The 16,885-nt window shown below is 47.5% G+C and overlaps 1 protein-coding gene across 1 annotated transcript; it reads left to right on the top strand.

The window, feature by feature from the left end:
• Positions 1-1,548: 1,548 nt before the first annotated feature.
• On the top strand, positions 1,549-15,913 carry CHMP3 (charged multivesicular body protein 3). The gene is made up of 6 exons (XM_067298370.1): positions 1,549-1,646; positions 6,409-6,469; positions 11,082-11,261; positions 13,319-13,440; positions 14,595-14,709; positions 15,352-15,913. Exons 1-6 carry the CDS (start codon positions 1,602-1,604, stop codon positions 15,486-15,488), a joined length of 660 nt encoding a protein of 219 aa, XP_067154471.1. The 5' UTR covers positions 1,549-1,601; the 3' UTR covers positions 15,489-15,913.
• Positions 15,914-16,885: the final 972 nt, after the last annotated feature.

Below are 16,885 nucleotides of genomic sequence, written 5' to 3'. Positions count from 1 at the left end.
GTCCAATTCTTTCCATAAGTGACGTGACCTGCTGTTTAATTAGAAGAAGAGCAGCAGAGGGCACATCTGCGTGACCAGTCCATAGCTGTAACTAGAGGTTTGATGTCCTTGTGTCTGTCTGTTAGCCTACACTACGTAAGTTGTCATGATCCAGCTCCCGGAGGACACATCTGCTTCAAAACCTGCAGCAGTAGGGTAGCGTAGCGGTGGTCACAACAGGAAGGAAAAAGTGGTTGGTGGTTGGATGTGTTTGTTACGTGAAATGTTTGTGTCGGGAGCAGCGGAGACATCTGAGCAGGATTATTTTCTGTGGGGTGCAGAATCGCCGACAGCTCTCACCCTGGCATGTTGACAGTTTAAAAAGAGGAGAACGAACGAAAAAGGCTGCGCCTGTAGCAAGGTCAGCGGTTTCCCTGCTTGTTTTGCCTTGCTGAGCTGGACTGTGCTAGTATTCAAGTGCCTTGTGTTACTGGGATGATAAATGTGCTGAAGTACTGTGTTTTACTCTGACATCTCAGGCCCGAAAGCTGGTGACCAAATGTAAATAAAAAATGTCACCTGATTGATTTGAGGTTACTTAGGTCAGTGGCCTTAATGAGGGCAAAGGGGTAGTGAGGGTGTTTCGTTCCGCTGTTGAGAGGGGAGAGATTTAGATCCTCTGGAAAGGGCTTTTTCTGTCTCGCTTCCCACAGCTCCTGCTCTGCTAGGCTAGCTTTCCTGCTGCTGGTACCCAGCCCAAAATGAGAGCTCCCTTTTCTAAAGCGTATTTAGTCCAGTCTGCATTGGGCCTAGGAAGGGAGAAGACAAAGGTGAACTGTACGTTTTTGTAACTCTTATTCAAACGGCTTTCTCTAGGAATCCAGTAAGGCGGGTACCTCTAATTGTACGTTTCTGCAATTAGATTAAGCTACTCGCACCCTCTCCATCCTCAGCGTCTCTGCTGTTTCTGCGCGTGGATGACTATTCCCGTGCCTGGGGCGCCGGGAGGCGGCACGAGCCACGGCCCCAGCGGGGTAGCTCCCGGCTGGCCGGCAGCTTTGGCCGGGCCAGGCTGCAGTGGACTGCGGGAGGTGGACGTGGGCCGGGACGTGCTCCAGGCCAGAGCCCCATGTCGCAGGGGGACGCGGGAGGCAGACGCGGGCCAGGCCTTGCCAAAAAGGCGCTCGCAGCCGAAGACAAGGCAGACAATGCTGAGTTTTGTTTATTTATCAGTCATTATCTCTTTCTCTTTGGCTCCCCTGTGGGTCCGCCTGGGGCACAACCGCGTCTCCAAGGGAAAAGGCTCGAAAACGAGTGAGATTTAGCCCTTGCGTGACCGATTTTTACGAATATTCTGAGTACGCTCCCTCCTCCCCCCCCCAGCCGGCGGCGCATGCGCAGTAGCGGCGCGGGCGGGGCAGGGCTGCGCGCATGCGTAATGACCGACCTGCGCCGGGGGGGTTCAGGGCCAGCGGCGCATGCGCAGTGGCGGCTAGTGGCCCTTGCGCGCTGTCGCCTGCGCGCCGCCCCGCCCTGTGGTGGCGTCGTAGGGGGGGGAGGGGTGGGGACGGGACGGCTACCCGGAAGGGTCAGAAGGCGCGAGGCGAGGCGCGGCTGCCGCCATGGGTCTCTTCGGGAAGACCCCCGAGAAGCCGCCCAAGGAGATGGTGAGGCCGCGGGTGTGAGTGAGGGAGTGTGAGTGAGTGAGTGAGTGTGAGGGGGGAGGGAGGGTGTCCGCGGGCCCGGCGGCGCCGTTGCCATGGCGCCGGGCGGGGGCTGCGGCCTGTGCGAGGGAGGCGGCCCGGCCCCGGCCTAGGCCCCGGCCCGGGGCGCATCCTCGGCCCGCTCTGAGCTCTTCTGCCTTGTAAACAGCTCGCCGGCGTCGTGGAGGGCGTCGTGCGCCCGAGGCAAAGGTGGCCTCGAGCATGGGAACGGCCGAAGTGGTGGGTTTCGGTTGGTTTTGCTTTGGGGTTTTTTGGGGGGTTTTTTTGAGTCTGCTGGTTAGGACTGGTTTCCCTCAGTTTTCTAATGTAATAGTGAAATAATCAAGATTCTGACTGACTTCAGCGCTGTCTTTCAGAAATTGCCACTAATGTATCAATCAAAAATCTGCTGTTGGTGGGGAGGGATAGATGCGTAGTAGATACATCGAAGATGGTGTTTAAAAAAAAAAAAAAAAAGGCAAAAAGGAGAAGGTGACACATACCAAAGGTGAAGGCTTGGAAGAACTGCTGTGTCCAAGATGTTCCCTGCCGCTTTATAACAACTAAGTCCTGGGGGCAGGTTGTCGTCATCAATTACCGGTTGATAGCGTTGGGTGAGCAGTGTCCTTCTGCCTGCGTATGCTCTGCTCCTCTGCCTGCGTCAGAGCAGCACGCAGGTTGGGTGTAATTTCCTCTGTTTGTGAGCAGGGTTGGAAGATGTCACAGAGAGAAACGTGGTTTGGAGACTGCTGCTCTGGATGATGGAAGAGAGGTTATACTGCACTGCTTATTTCTTGTCTTTTCACGTCTGACAGACCACTTGGTACCCTTCCATAACTGACAAACGTGTCGTGTGCTTCAGTGTCACAGCTGACAGCGTCTCTGCATGCCGCCTTCAAGCTGTTTGCAGAAAAGCTTGCAAAGGCACTGTGAAACATCCCTGTCTGAACACAGGGAGGACGACTGGTGTCGTCCTGCCATCATGAGGACGTTCTTGAGGTGGCTGGCCAGCATGGTGACTTGGCAGGCCATAACAGAGGTGCTGGCTAACCCATCGATAGGAAGGAATTTCCTTCCTCCTGTCTTTAACTGTGCAGCCGTAGAAGTAAGAGGAGGAGAATTCTTTCAGCTCACTAGGACGTGATGGGGAAACGACACCATTTATCTCATATCGGCTAGCAGCTGCTACATGAGATACTGTTCCTGAGCAGATCTAAAGATGGCAGCCTGGTCAGCATCCAGCACCACAGGAGGTGGCTGGTGGTGGGAAGAGGCTGGGATATTTTGTGACGGCGTTAATTCAGCCTGGATTCGTTTGTATGCTCGTCCTCCCTCATTGAGAGAGAACCTGCTGACTGAATGATGCAAGGCAAACTTCTTCTAATCTTGTGAAGAATTAGCAAGATGTTTCAGCCTGTCTAAAGTCACAGGGTCTTCTGTACATTTAATGCCATGTCTGAACTGACTGAGCTAAAAAAGTGCTTTACCTTCAGCGTAGTCCGAGCGGTTTATGTTGGTGTACTTGTCTTGGTGCTCGCTGGCGGACTCTCCTGAGTGATGCGGTGCTGTGGGAGCGATGCGTGTATTTGTCGGAACTGGAAGCAGTGTAGCTGCGTCAGCATGGTGCTGTGCCTGGGATAATCAGCCTCACTTAGTCAGACTGCTTCTGTGCCCAGAAATACTACCTCTGTGTCACGTTAGGCCACGGTTTTTAGCCGCATCCTCGGTGTCCTGCCTGAGACCAGCAATACAGCTTTTTTGCTTCCCTATGAGTTGCTATGTGTGATGTACCTGGCAGCATCCAATGGTCTATAAGCAGAATTTAGACAAGGGTAAAACGGAGAAGTCAGCTGATACTCCCAATTAAATGCCCGCTTTCCCACATGGCTGTGCTGTGTGGCTCTTACATATATACAGAATCACATTCTGAAATACTTCTGTGATGCTACCTAATGGATGGGTGCTGCTGGGGTCCCGTCTTTAGGATCCTGCTTCCCCCTGCGGAGGCAAAGGGGTCTCCCCCTCCTCTCTCCATCCCGTGCGCAACCCTGGAGGTGAGCAGCAGAAGGACCAGGGCGCAGCTCTGCGGTCCTGAGGCCTGTGGTGTGAGGAGGGTTGTTCCAGGGCAGTATTAAAGATGAGCTGTCAAGGATTTTCCCGCTGGCAGAGTTAGCAGGGACTGCTGCAAACATGCTGCCAGTCGTGGTTTAATGGTTTTGTTGTGCTGGGTTGTGCATCTTGGCGGCAGGAAGCTGTGAATCCTGCTACAGTTATTTGGGCAGTTGCCGACTGTGCTTGTTCACGCACACGTAATAAATGCTGGCTTGTCCTAGGATACGAGTTTTAGAAAAAAATCCCTGGGGGACGTTGTGTGTGACACTTGACAGTTGGCCAGCCAGAGTTCAGTCGTGTCTTACCTCCTCCTTGCTCCCTGTCCCTCCAGTGTAGGCACACTCGAAAGGGGGACCTTCTCGGCCTCTTAGCGGGAGGAGCTTTGCACCCACGTGCAATTTTCTGCCCCATCCCCTGCTCTGAAGAGTAAGAGAGGAGGCTGCAGTCGGTCCTGCTAATTTTTTTTTTAATAATAAACCAGGATTCTACTAAAAGCTATAGCTACAGGAGCCTTCTAAATCCTGTCAACACTTCTGAGTGCCGATGACGTGTGCGCACAGAACTAGGCAGGGTTTTTTTCGTTTTGTTTTGTGCAGCCGGCCTTGTGCTGGGGCAGCGCGGGTTGTGGTAGTGTTCGGTAGTCAAAATATGGTGGTGTTAATCGTGATTGGGAGCATTGCTGCTGAGACCAGTAAAAGTATTGTGTTCTGGCTTGTGTTCTGCTGAACTGAAGAATACTCTTTCTACAGTTTTGTTCCAAAGTTTATTCAGGTTAAAAAAAAAAAAAAAAAGCTTTTTTTTTGTGTGTGTATTTGAAAAAACCTCACCTTATTCACTTAAACCTCAGGCTGATTTTCATATGAAACTACTCAAACAGCAAACTAAACTTCTTGAGTGACCTATGTACATGTGTATACAGTATGGAAGTGTATCCTTGAACTAGAGAACTTCTTAATCCTTGGGGGAGTTTAGATACCGGGCAACATCTGTTGTACTGATAGACGTAATCTTAGTAGTATCACAGCTCTGAACGTATTTGGCACTGTGTTCATATGCAAGCGTTATCTCCTGATTCTTGGTTCTGCTTTTGCACAGCACCTCTCTGTTCTGCTTCCCTTCCTCCCGCAGGAGCTTCCAGTTTTCCTCTGGACACCTGGCAGCTGCTGCCTCTGTGATGTCCCTGCGACCAGAGAGGTGGTCGGGGGCGAGTGGTGCTCCCACCTCCATCGGCTCCCCGTGCTGGCAGAGGCAGGAGCGGAGAGAGATCTTAGTAGGTCCCCGGAGGAAAGTATACAGGGGGTGGCTGTGTTTTGGATTAAGGAATCCTGCTGGGATTTGATCCCCACCAAACGCAGGAGAGGGGGAGCAGTTGATAGGCTGGAGGACAGAGTTGCCGTTCAGAGAGACCTTAGCGAGCTGGAGGAGTGGGCCAGCAGGAACGTCATGATGTTCAGGTGCGCAGAGTTGTGTGCGCGGACAGACGCGTCCCTCTACTGAGGTACAGCCCAAGGACTGACCAGCTGGGCAGCAGCTCGGCAGGAAGGGACCTGGGGCTCCCGTGGAAAACAAGGTGAACATAAGTTAGCGGTGTGGCTCTGCAGCAATGTAGACAAACCGTGTACTGGGCTACCATAGCCCAGTGTAGTCATCGAGTTGAGAGAAGTGCTTATGCAGTTATTCTACTGTATGTGGCCTTCAGGAGGCCACATCTGCAAAACGGTGTCCTGTTTTGGGCACCCAGTATGGGAGAGATGTCAGCGAACTGGGGAGAGTGCAGCAGGGGGCTGCCAGGATGGTCAGGGGATTGGAGCGCGTGACGTGAGGAGAGGCTGAGGGACCTGGGCTTGTTGTAGCCTGGAGATGAGAAGGTTAAAGGGAAGGATCTAAAAACTTTCACTGATTGTAGCAGATTTATACTGAAGACAGAGCCGGACTCTTTTTGGGTGTGCCCAGCAGAAGGGAAAAGAGGCAACAACCACAAGCTGCAAGAAGAGGATTTTTGATTGGACGTAGGGAAAGCTCTTCACCGCGACAGCGGTTAAGTGCTGGGACAGACGCCCAGGGCGGCTGTGAATTCTCTGTCCTTGGAGAGTACCAAAACTGAATGGACAAGGCCCTGAGCAAGGCCCTGTCCGTCTCTGAAGTTAGCCCTGCTTTGAGCAGGGGGTTGGGCTGGAGACCTCCTAGGGTTCCTTGTGACAGAAGTTCTCCAGTGCTTGTGCGCGCTGCGGTGGTGGGATTCTTGGTGCTGGCATCTTGTGCCAGAGTTTCTACCTTATGGTGAAATCCCCAGAAGCAAGTTCCCTCTGCACAGTGACGTCTGATCAGCCGGGACGTGGGAAGTTAGTGAGGCAACGAGTGTCTCTGGTTCACAGTTCACTTCCTCCTTAACCCTTCATCTAAATGTTAAGAGTATGGCAATACGTGGTGGCATCTGTGAAATACTTATTTGTATTTGAATAATAAAATAGTCAAATATCATTCCTACCTTGCAGTCTGTGCATTTTGAAGTGCTGCTTTTGATATTGGCTGGTTAAGTTGCATCAAAAGGACAGCTTGTTTTTGGTTTTTAATCAGGAATTTCAAGTAACTCTCATGCTTTCTCTTTTTTAAGGTCAATGAATGGTCCTTGAAGATAAGGAAAGAAATGCGGGTGATTGATAGACAGATCAGAGGTTTGTGCTTCTGTCTTCTTGTTTCCTTTTTTTCTTTTTTTTTTCCTCCTTTCTGTGACAGCATCCAATTTTTTTTTCTTTTATTGTTAAAAAATGGTGGTGGGGGGGAGCGGGAGCGGAAACTGTGAAGTTTAATAACCTGGGATACTCTACTGTACCTGGAATAAAGGAAGAAGAGTGCAGTCCTGGGGCTGGGCTTGGTCTGTGGTACAAAAATGGCATTTCTCTGAAGTTCTCCGAGTGAAATTTTCAAAAGAACCTGAATGTTTTATAATCTAGTAAGACTTAAGGCTCTTACCCATCTTATCAAATGGGACTTATTATCCAAAACTTCATCTGCATCAAATTAATGAACAGGACCGGTATGGTGTATAATTCCAGGTGTAGAAAGCCCCAGTGGTATGTACTGGCTTGAAGCGCATATGCTGAACAAATGCAGCTTCCATGTCAGCTTGAGGAAGTGACAAATAGAAGTAAGAAGTGGAGACTTTTTCTTTACTCAGTGGGTGTTTTGCCATTAAATTATGGACACGACACTTCCGAAGGTGTTTCGAGAAGTGGAGGGGTTGCTTAATACTGAACTGCAGCTCGTTCACTTTTCTTGCTTTCTTTTCTGACCATCATCCCAGAGGCTGAAGACAGGTTTTGAGCTAGATTCTGATTTTCCCTTTTTGGCTTCTTACCCTCTTCCTGCCCTCAGGATGTTGGTCCATGGGATGCCCTGGTAGGGGATATTTTGTATCAGCATTTGGTTATGGGGTGGATGCCTGTTTTGAGTGACTCTTTGTTCTGCTATTTTCTGCCTTCCCCCATTCCTCCCCCACCCCACAGCTCTGGAATAAGCTGGCAGGGTTCATAATTTCTCCCACTTGGTTGGAGGGAGATGCTCTCGAGTCTCATGAAGTACAAAGTCTGTCCTTGTTCTCATCTGGAAAATGCAGACAGGGTTTATGCCTCTTCCAGGAAAACTGATACACAGGGATGTTTATTACGCTGGTGAGTTGTTTTGAATTCTCCAGGGCAGTTTGTGTGGCTGTATCAGGCACAGACCAGCTGAAAAATGCAGTAAGACTCTGATCCTATTAGCAAACTGTGTTTGAGATCAGAGATCCCATATTTTATGGGAGCAAACTACCAACGAGTTCACCATTGATGATTTTGTGAAATTTTGGTTTCCTCTCAACTCTATAAATACTGTGATACTTCACATGGTCTGTATATATATATATATATATATATAAGGTTACAGACTAGTCTGATATCTTGATGTGGATGGAAATCTAGTTGTTATGTTGTTCTCTCTCTCTCTCTCTCTCTGTGTGTCTGTATACGTATTTAAGTGTTACATTCAAAGAAATATGGTTTAACACTTAACAGTTTAGACTAAACACCAACCATCTGTAATTCTGATAGTGCTCCCTAAAATCAAGTGCCAGATATCTTTATGATGCTCATACTCTGCTAGGATTTAACATCTCCCTAAAGTGACAGGTGTGGAAGCATGTGGGACTGCTGGACACTTATCAGGCCAGCAGGCTGCTGCCGAAAGATGGCAGGCACATGCCACTGAAGGGTTTTTCCTCACCCTGATCGGATTCTGCTGTGCTTTGCCCTTTCAACTGACATTTTACACAAGAAATCTCTACAGTCTTTGAGTAAGGATGCTGAGGTAGGACCTGTCTTAGTTTCCCTTGGAAGGCTGTGCTAGATGTGTTTTGATAGAGCAACAGTCAAATCCACCTGGGTTTGACTGAGCGGGCTTGGATCGCTTGAACAGTTGGCTCCCCCGGTTAGCACCGTTCCTAATATAGCAATGCTCTGTTTCAGACCATCTGCCGTTGGCTCGTTCTTGTTGCGATGACTTTTGTTTAGTATGATTTGCTTTTGAGGGCTTGGATGTTTGAAGAATTGGAAGGTGTCCCCTGTGATTTCAGAAGCAGATTTTGAGAGCTGGAGTAACGTAATAACTTTGTTGATCTTTTCACGGGAGGAGCTGGAGCCGCCCTCGCCTGTGCTCCGCACAGCTTTGCGTCTCTGCGCTGTGCTCTGCAGCAGTGGCACACGACGGCGGTGGAGGGGAGCAGTGCATTGACCTTGTCTCACTAAAGGTGCAGTCCTGGCATCGACCCTCGAAGCCCGAACTCGTCGTTCTTGCACATTTGTGTCACTGCTCTCACATTCAGCCGTGTGTCCTGTAAGCAAAAGCCCCTGCCCAAGACCACCGCCGCCCGGCAGTAGGTTAGAGGTAGTGACAAAATGCTTGTGCTTGTCTTCAGTCTAACAAAACGAATGTCGTAATTCCTCAGTACCACCGAGGAGTTCTGTTACTAAAACTTGTTGTGGATGCGTCTTTTGGCTAGGTGGAGCCTGTGACGTAAAGCGCTTTTTTTTTTTTTTTTTTTTTAAATACTTTTTTTAGCATCATGCATTCCTAGTACCTTGGACTGTTCTGTAAACGTCCATCATAACCGCTGCCCTCACGGCACCCCTAAGAAGCAGGGCTATATCTCTTAATCTGCTAAAGAGAGTCTTTGACCTGAGCAAGGTATGTGTTTTGGCGTCTCACCGCATTGCATTTGGCGGCAGAGCTGGGCACAGAGCCAGGCTGCACTGACCACCTTTCCTTGCCGTTGGACTGTTTCTGCTAATCCATCCTTACGGCAATCGTGTGACTAGATTCTGCCTGCAGAACAGTTACAATTTATGAGAAACGTGAGCCTTCTAAATGACAAATGTTTTGCCCAAAGCCTTTGGATTACTTTTGGTGCTTTCTGTTTTCTATTTCGCCACTTCAGCTGTTTGTCTTACCTGTTCTGATACGCTGGGACTTGGCCTGCTTTCATGTCTGACGTACAAACGGCTTCAAGCTCATGACCTTTCTGCAGCTACTAGGGAGGAAACAACAAGGAGTGTGTTCTTCTGAGACAGTTGCAGCCCTGCAGATATCCTTGTCCTAATCCTGCTTGGATTGGCAGGGAAAGATGCCACTGAGTGACACTGAGTGACTCATGCTGAGCGCGGGGTTCATCACTCCCACGTGAGAATCTGTGCTGCAGTCTCCAAGTCAGGCCTGTGCCAAGAAGTGTGTTTTAATGCCTTTAATTTTGCGAAAAGACAACTTCTGATTCTTGACTCACACCAGAGAGAAGTTATACACAGGCAAAAAAAGTGAGCAAAACCATTGCTGGAATCATTTGTTCTTGTGGCCACTTCCTTCAACGTTTTGCAGTAAAGTGTCCATAAACATTGTTATTTGAATCTTTTATTTACTTTGCAATAGTTTCTTGCGGACCAACTTTGAGCCACATTTCATCAAAGGCTAATTCACTGCTGAGTCGGGAGAAGGAAGGGGCCAATTTAGCTCCTGCTCGTTCCCAAGTCTCTTAAGCAGCTTTTGCCGGTACCTGGAGCCAGCGTTGTCTGCCAAGATGAAAGTGTGAACGCTCACTTCGGATTTGCTGGAGAAACCTAGGTTAATTAAGGAAGCTTGTGTAGCGTACAGTATTTCAAATCCTGCTATTCGGTGTTCATGTGGCACAGACGTAGTTCTGTGCACCTACTCTAGTGTGCTCATATCAAAACCTGTGAAAGCAGCTGTGTGCTCGGGGAGGCTGAAGAGTCTGTTTTAAGCTATGTTTAAAGATTTACCACCATACTAGTTTTCCCTGATGCATTATCCATAGCTTTGGCAGCAGACAGCTGTATAATTTGAATGTGCGAGTTTATATGCACAGCTAACGCACGTGTGTTAAATTACAAGCAGTAGAAACTCAAGTACTCAACTCTTTAAGAACAAGCGCAAATTTGACTTAATGAGTGCCCGATGGAGGGGGTGATTATTCTGTCTGCAAGCACGAAGATTTTTTTGAGGGTAATGAACAAATCTGTGGTTTGAAATAGCTTTAAAAGTTTTGGAGACTCCTTTAAAAATTGACTGTGTAAGTGCCTACTCTTTAGAAATAAATAAATAAATAAGGCAGAGTATATCTAAAACCTTTTAGATTTTGAGAGATCAGTGTAATACCCGAGTGCCTTCTACAAATGTTCTACCTGCAATACCAGGAGAAAGGCATTTTAAGGGAAACTGAGGACATCTTTGCCCATGACAGCCCTCGCGTTCACATCACGTTGGGCAGATGGGTTATGCGTTGAAGGCGAAGCCTGCCCCGGAAGCATTTTGGCTAGTAAAATCCTCGTCTTTCTCCTGCGACTGCTAGTTTTAAACTCCTTGTGGCTACTTTCTTCCTTGGTGAGGTGGAGCTGTTTGGTAATGAACATGGAAGAGGTGATCTTGTAAACAGCAAACCAGTACAGTAGCCTTAAACCGGTAATATTCCTGGCAAGTACTTGGAGTGTTCTAACTGCAAAGGAAATTAATAGAGCTGGATATTTAGTAATGGGGATTTTGCTCCTAATATTTAGCTGAATTAATCAGTTAACTTGTAAATCAGCCTAGAACAAGATCTTTCAGTACCAGATTGAATCTGAAATTAAGCAGAAACAATTGTATTTGCATTGAAGATACATCCCAACGAATGACTGGTTTCACTTCCAAATCCTTATCATCAGCTTGTGACTATTATTTGCTGTGTCTGATTTTTCTGTACTCCAGATATTCAGAGAGAAGAGGAAAAAGTGAAGCGATCAATAAAGGATGCTGCCAAAAAGGGTCAAAAAGATGTGTGTGTGATCTTGGCAAAGGAACTGATCCGCTCTCGAAAGGCCGTAAGCAAACTCTATGCGTCCAAAGCACACATGAACTCTGTTCTCATGGGGATGAAGAACCAGCTTGGTAAGCACATCTTCTAAGTCCAAACGCAATGACTCCTCTACCTTTAGAGGTGAGGTCTGAGTTTCCAGAATCAAGGTCAAATGCAGCCGGAGTTGGGAGAGCCTGAATTTGGAAGCAGACCTACTGTTGTTTAAAGGTAGCTGATTCCAGGGGGCCTCGGGGAGCTTCCTCCTGTCCCAGCCCCATAGAGGAGAGGCTGCTGCGATTCTGTGTCCCCGCATCCAGCAGGGCTGAACACGTGTTCCCACAGGCACACGCACCCTCAGCAGTGCCTTTACCAGCACTCACGTAAACATGCGCGCACACACGTACAGAGCTTTCGCACAAACAAACAGCACCATTGGCCCAGTCCTGTTCTCCAGATGATTAGGATTGAGGTCCACTAGTAGACTATATGCTTGTGTGTGTACACACACACACAAAATATATGGGTCGCTTCAGCAGATGGTCTTAGAAACTCAGTCTGAGCTGGCCAGCTCTCTGGCAGCTTGCTCCAAACCCCTCGTTTGCCCCAGTTGCTGGCACCTGGACCTCTGAGCCCCTGAGCTGTGTGATCCCAAGCCAGGGGCTCGTACTTGGACCTCTTGTCCTACTTGCTGGCTAGTTCAGCGTGACACTTACTGGTGTTCACACATCTACACGCTCAAAATAGAGAATGCATCCACTCAGAAGACAGAAATAGGATTTAAAAAAATATAGGATAGGCTGCAAGGATCAAGCATATGGACCAGCAGCCTGTTCACACTTGACCAGCTGTGTTTTGTCCCCTTTTCCTACCATTTTCCCTCTGTTTTCCCATAGTAAGTTTCTCATGTTCCCTTGCATTCCTGTAGTCCCTTGAAACATCCCATAATAGGTCTTACTCAGTCCAAAAATGCCCTTTCCCCTGCATCCCATGAGTCCCGTACCCCTGCAGGCTGCTGTCACTCATTCTGATAAGCTCTGTCAAGCGAGGTTTACTTCCTTCAGTGGAATTCCTTTCATCTAGTAGATTATTATTGTTTCTCTAGTAGGAGTCTGAGGACACGTAGTGCTAAGTGGAGATGTGGGGGGGTTGGGGGGGTGATTTCCTTGATGTGGATGAATCATAGAATTTGCCCTGTGGCTTAATACGTGGTTCTCTGCATACCCTGCTTGATCCTCTGTGCTCCGCCAGGACCAGCATGTCCCTCCCTTACCCACACAAAAACCTCCTGCCCTAAGAGACTTTCTGCAAGGTTTCTTTCATACCTTGCTACGTTCCAGCCTCTAACAATAACACAGCGGAGAAACATAAGAGTCGAGGAAAGACTTGGTCACGGCTGCTTGGGGGAAGAAACCAAACGGCGTGGGCAGCTTCTCCCATTGGTGATGTCCTTTAGCCCACAGGCGTGTTGGAAGCCAGGCTGACTCTGCCCAGCTCCATTTAGGAGGAGGAGGAGGATGCATTTGAGGAGGATGCAGGGGAGGGAGGGGAATCAGTATTGTTTTTGCAATACAGCAAAGTGGCCACAGGCCAAAGTGCCGAAGGGGATCCATCTCGTGTATCCAGGCACCCTTGGGTGCCGGGCTGTACAGAGGGACAGGAGAGCAGCAGGGAAGTCCGGCCTCCTGGGGAGCTAGCTGGGGTTCAGCGTAAGGACTAAGCCAGGAGACGGGAGCCAAAGCAGGGCCAAAGGCAGGTGCTGACCCAGCCGGTGGCTCAGGCTGGCCTGTATCAAGAGTTAGCGAAGGAACCATGGGTGAATACTTCAGTCAGACTTGTGGCTGCCGAGAAGCCCAAGCGGGAGCTCCTCACAGGGCTCCTCTATGAATCGGGTGCACGTGGGTTGATATCTCTTTGCAGGGACCCTGGATTGCTCCAGCTAATAGAGGACCAATATCTTTGCTAGAAATTTTTTCTGATGTGGATTGGAGTTTAGCTTTTCCAGGAAGAAAGCAAAATAAAGCAAGCAGAATGTCCATTTTCTAAACAATATTACCCAAACGTAATTTATTTTCCTCCATGGAGGGAGGATATAGTTTCTCTGCTTTATGTGATGCAGGGATTGTTCAAGCTTTTCTGTGCTTCTTCACAGCTGTTCTCAGAGTAGCAGGCTCACTGCAGAAGAGCACAGAAGTTATGAAAGCTATGCAAAATCTCGTAAAGATCCCTGAAATTCAAGCAACAATGAGAGAATTGTCCAAAGAGATGATGAAGGTAAGATCTGCAGCCTAAATAAGACTTAGGTAAACGAGAGAGTTGTCCTGTGTGCTGGAGTGCTGTGCACCCACTTCGATGGCCTAGGTGTCAGAGGGCTCATGCTTGGTGTTACACTGGGGTTAATGAATAATAAACAGGAAAGGAATTAGCGCATTAATAGCTGGGAACTGTATGGAGGGGGAAGGAAACCTCTGAAGCAGTGATATCTGCAGCATGTTTGGTGTAAAGCTTGGAGCAGAAAAAGCCTGTCAGGTGGAGGATGGAAGGAGCAAGACCAGTCTCCATGGCTTGGTGATTCTAGTTGCAAGGGCTTGGGAGAGACTAAGGCTGAAAGCAGGATTCATGCCCATGCCCCAGTGACAGCCCCTATTGCTGAACTTTGGTCTGTTTGAGGGAGACTGAATTTTATTCATTCACAAAAGAAATTTTTCTTTGTGAAAGATGCACCAGAGTAGTGTTTCCATCTTACAACCCCCCCCCCCAAAAAAAAAAAAAACAACTCTGATTTAAAGTATTCTACTTCTGTACTGGGGCTATTTGCTTTTCAATTACCACAACTGCTTTTTTTTTCCTTCTGTATTCTATTATTTAAAAGGTTAAATTGGCTCATTTCTTAACCGTCTTACTACTATGCACCAGAACAATTTGGCCATATTTAGGTTGCACGCCCTGTATAGGATTGTTTTTAAATGCAGATAGAAATAAGGGAAGCTTATGTCAAACACTAATTTTACAGAATGTTATACAATATGTTTCGTTACTGAACCATGCAAATTACAACTGCATCTGTGAGTGCAAACTTTGAGCAACCTCCATTACAAGCGTTTAGACATGCAACAGGAATGAAAAATAGCTTGGGGGGTTGAATACGAGAACATGCGTATTTAGTCCTTGATCTTCCTACCACTTTTCCCCATCTACCACTTGTACAGACACGTGCTTGAGAAGTAGCCAACCTCATGCAGCAGAGCAGCAAGCAAGTAGCAGGCCTAGCAGAGTAGTTTAGTGCTTGGATTAGCATAACCTGGCCTTGAAAGTAGGAGCGTAAAAGCCCAGTTCAGAGGCTGTGACTGATGTCTGTGACTCTGTCCTCCACCCTGTGACTCTGCACTTCCTGGGGCATCACATGCTGCCTTTTTGTTTGCTCCTAGGCTGGTATTATAGAAGAAATGTTGGAGGATACTTTTGAAAGTATGGAAGATCAAGAGGAAATGGAAGAGGAGGCAGAGATGGAAATTGATAAAATCCTCTTTGAAATAACAGCCGGTGAGTTTGCGCATCTCTGCAGAGAGTGGGGTCTTGTTCCCGCTGTTTTAAATAGCGAGACACAGCAATTTCAACCTTCATATATTCTGACTTAACAATTGCCATCTCCCTGTAGTGTCTTTGACTTTGCTAAAGTATCAACTGGTGTCTGCTTGGTTCTAACACAGGCTTTAACAAATCAGTAGATCTTAACAAGATGGATCTGATATTTTCAAGTAGATGTACATATTATTAATGAAGACAGGCAATCAACTCAACTTTATTGCCTCAATTTTTAGGCTGTGTTGGGATTCCTGGCTGTAAAATGCTGTTATTGAATAAGGAAGAATGACTTCCAGCTTACAATTTATAGAGCTATTTTCTACCCTGTTAGTTCCTTGACTTAAATAATGCTTAGAATGCTCAATTCTCTGCCTGAATTTGTATAATCAGTAGAATTGTGCTCAGCTGTAAAAACTAAAGCAAAGCTCCCCAGCTCCTACCCTGCTGCTCTCTGCTGTCCCCTTGTGACCTACTGCTGGCTACACATCCTTTGTGACTTCTCACATCCAGCTTCTTGGATTATTTTAAATAGATGCACCTGAGAGCTGTTACTTGCTAAGAATTAATGCATACTGAGGAGCCTTTTTCTGTTGTTTACAGGGGCCTTGGGTAAAGCACCCAGTAAAGTCACAGATGCTCTTCCAGAGCCAGAACCCATGGGAGCTGCTGCTGCTGCTGTTGATGAGGAAGAAGATATTGAAGCAATGCAGTCACGATTAGCTACTCTCCGTAGCTAAGGGTGAAATGAATGTGTACAGTTTGCCCTTTTTTTTTTGCAAGGGGATATTCTATCTTTAAAATGCAAAACTTAATAAGTGAAAATACTTTCTGTAATATATGTATTTTTTTCTTCCTGGGGATTATATTCTCCAAGAACATATTGTAATATATTTCTCCTTGGGGACTGCATTCTACAGAGATTATTTTACCATTTTCTGTTTAGCCTGTATCACCTGTGAGAAGTTATGGTGAAATGGCAATGGTGTTGTAATGGTATCAGGTTTCAGATACAGGGTCTTTAAATATATTCTTAGCCTCAAGCAGCATCCTTCCCTTAAAGGGCACTTTGGCTTAATCTGCTACCAAAACCCTTTAGTGGTATAAAAATCTTTTGTTTTTTCTGAGTCACTACAAGTTTTATTAAAGCTGCTTTTAACAGTTACTCCTTTGAGTCAGTTCAGTTTGCATCATTTTAAACTGTTTTTCCACAACTGTTGGTTTTACAGCACTTGCTGCATTTACCTGAAGCTTTCTTTCAGAGCAGCTGTCGAATAGAAATTCTCTTCCAGCTCTATCCAGGCATCCCATGTTCACTGGAGAGTCCTGTCTAGCCCAGCCAGCATCGGGCTGCCGAGCCTGCTGGGTGGCATTCCTTCAGAGATAGCTAAGCACAGGCTACCCTGAGTTCTGCCCCAGGTAAGGACTTCTTCTCATGGGTAAGACAATACTAGTCCTGCCTTGTGCTGACAGGAGAGCTAATGCTTCTCCCTTAAGTCTGAGGATACAAAACAGTTTCCTGCATGAGAACCGATTGCTCATCTGCCTTGTATTCTCTTCCTTTCCCTTTATTCAAATGACACTGTGCCTTACCTGCTGCTCTCCAGGAGCTTCTCCGGAACTGTTTCATCCTAGGGAATCCATCTTTGCAGGCAGCTGTGCTCCAGGTAAATGACTGGAGAAAGCTTCCAGGAGGCACTGATCTCACTCTCCCTGTGATTCAGCAGGCCACAGAACTGGACTAGTGCAGGACATGTACCTCACGTAGATGCTTCTCTGGGAGATGGGTACAAGCCCTACTTGAGCCCCTCAGGTTGCTCTCTCCTTTTGATCTTGCCACCTTTGGCAGTGGAAGCACAGAAGCCCTGCCCATTGCTTTATTTCTTACTCTAAGATACTTGTGAATAAGAGCAGCTTCTAAAAGGGGCCAGAAGAGAAGGCAAACGACAGCCCTGCCCGCTCCTGCAGCAGTTCTGTGATTGTACAGAAACTCATGATGGCAACCCTGGGAGACAGGCTGACAGCACTAATAAAAAAGTGACACACAAGTCACAGGTTTTGCCTTCCTCTTCTCACAGCCCAGTCTCTTTGGGGGGTACAAGACAGCAGCTGAAGTACTTCTGCCTGAAGGAAGAGG

The sequence above is a fragment of the Apteryx mantelli genome, chromosome 5, assembly GCF_036417845.1.
Source record: "Apteryx mantelli isolate bAptMan1 chromosome 5, bAptMan1.hap1, whole genome shotgun sequence".
Classification (NCBI taxonomy): Eukaryota; Metazoa; Chordata; class Aves; order Apterygiformes; family Apterygidae; genus Apteryx; species Apteryx mantelli.
This window is presented reverse-complemented; position numbering and strand designations above follow the sequence as displayed.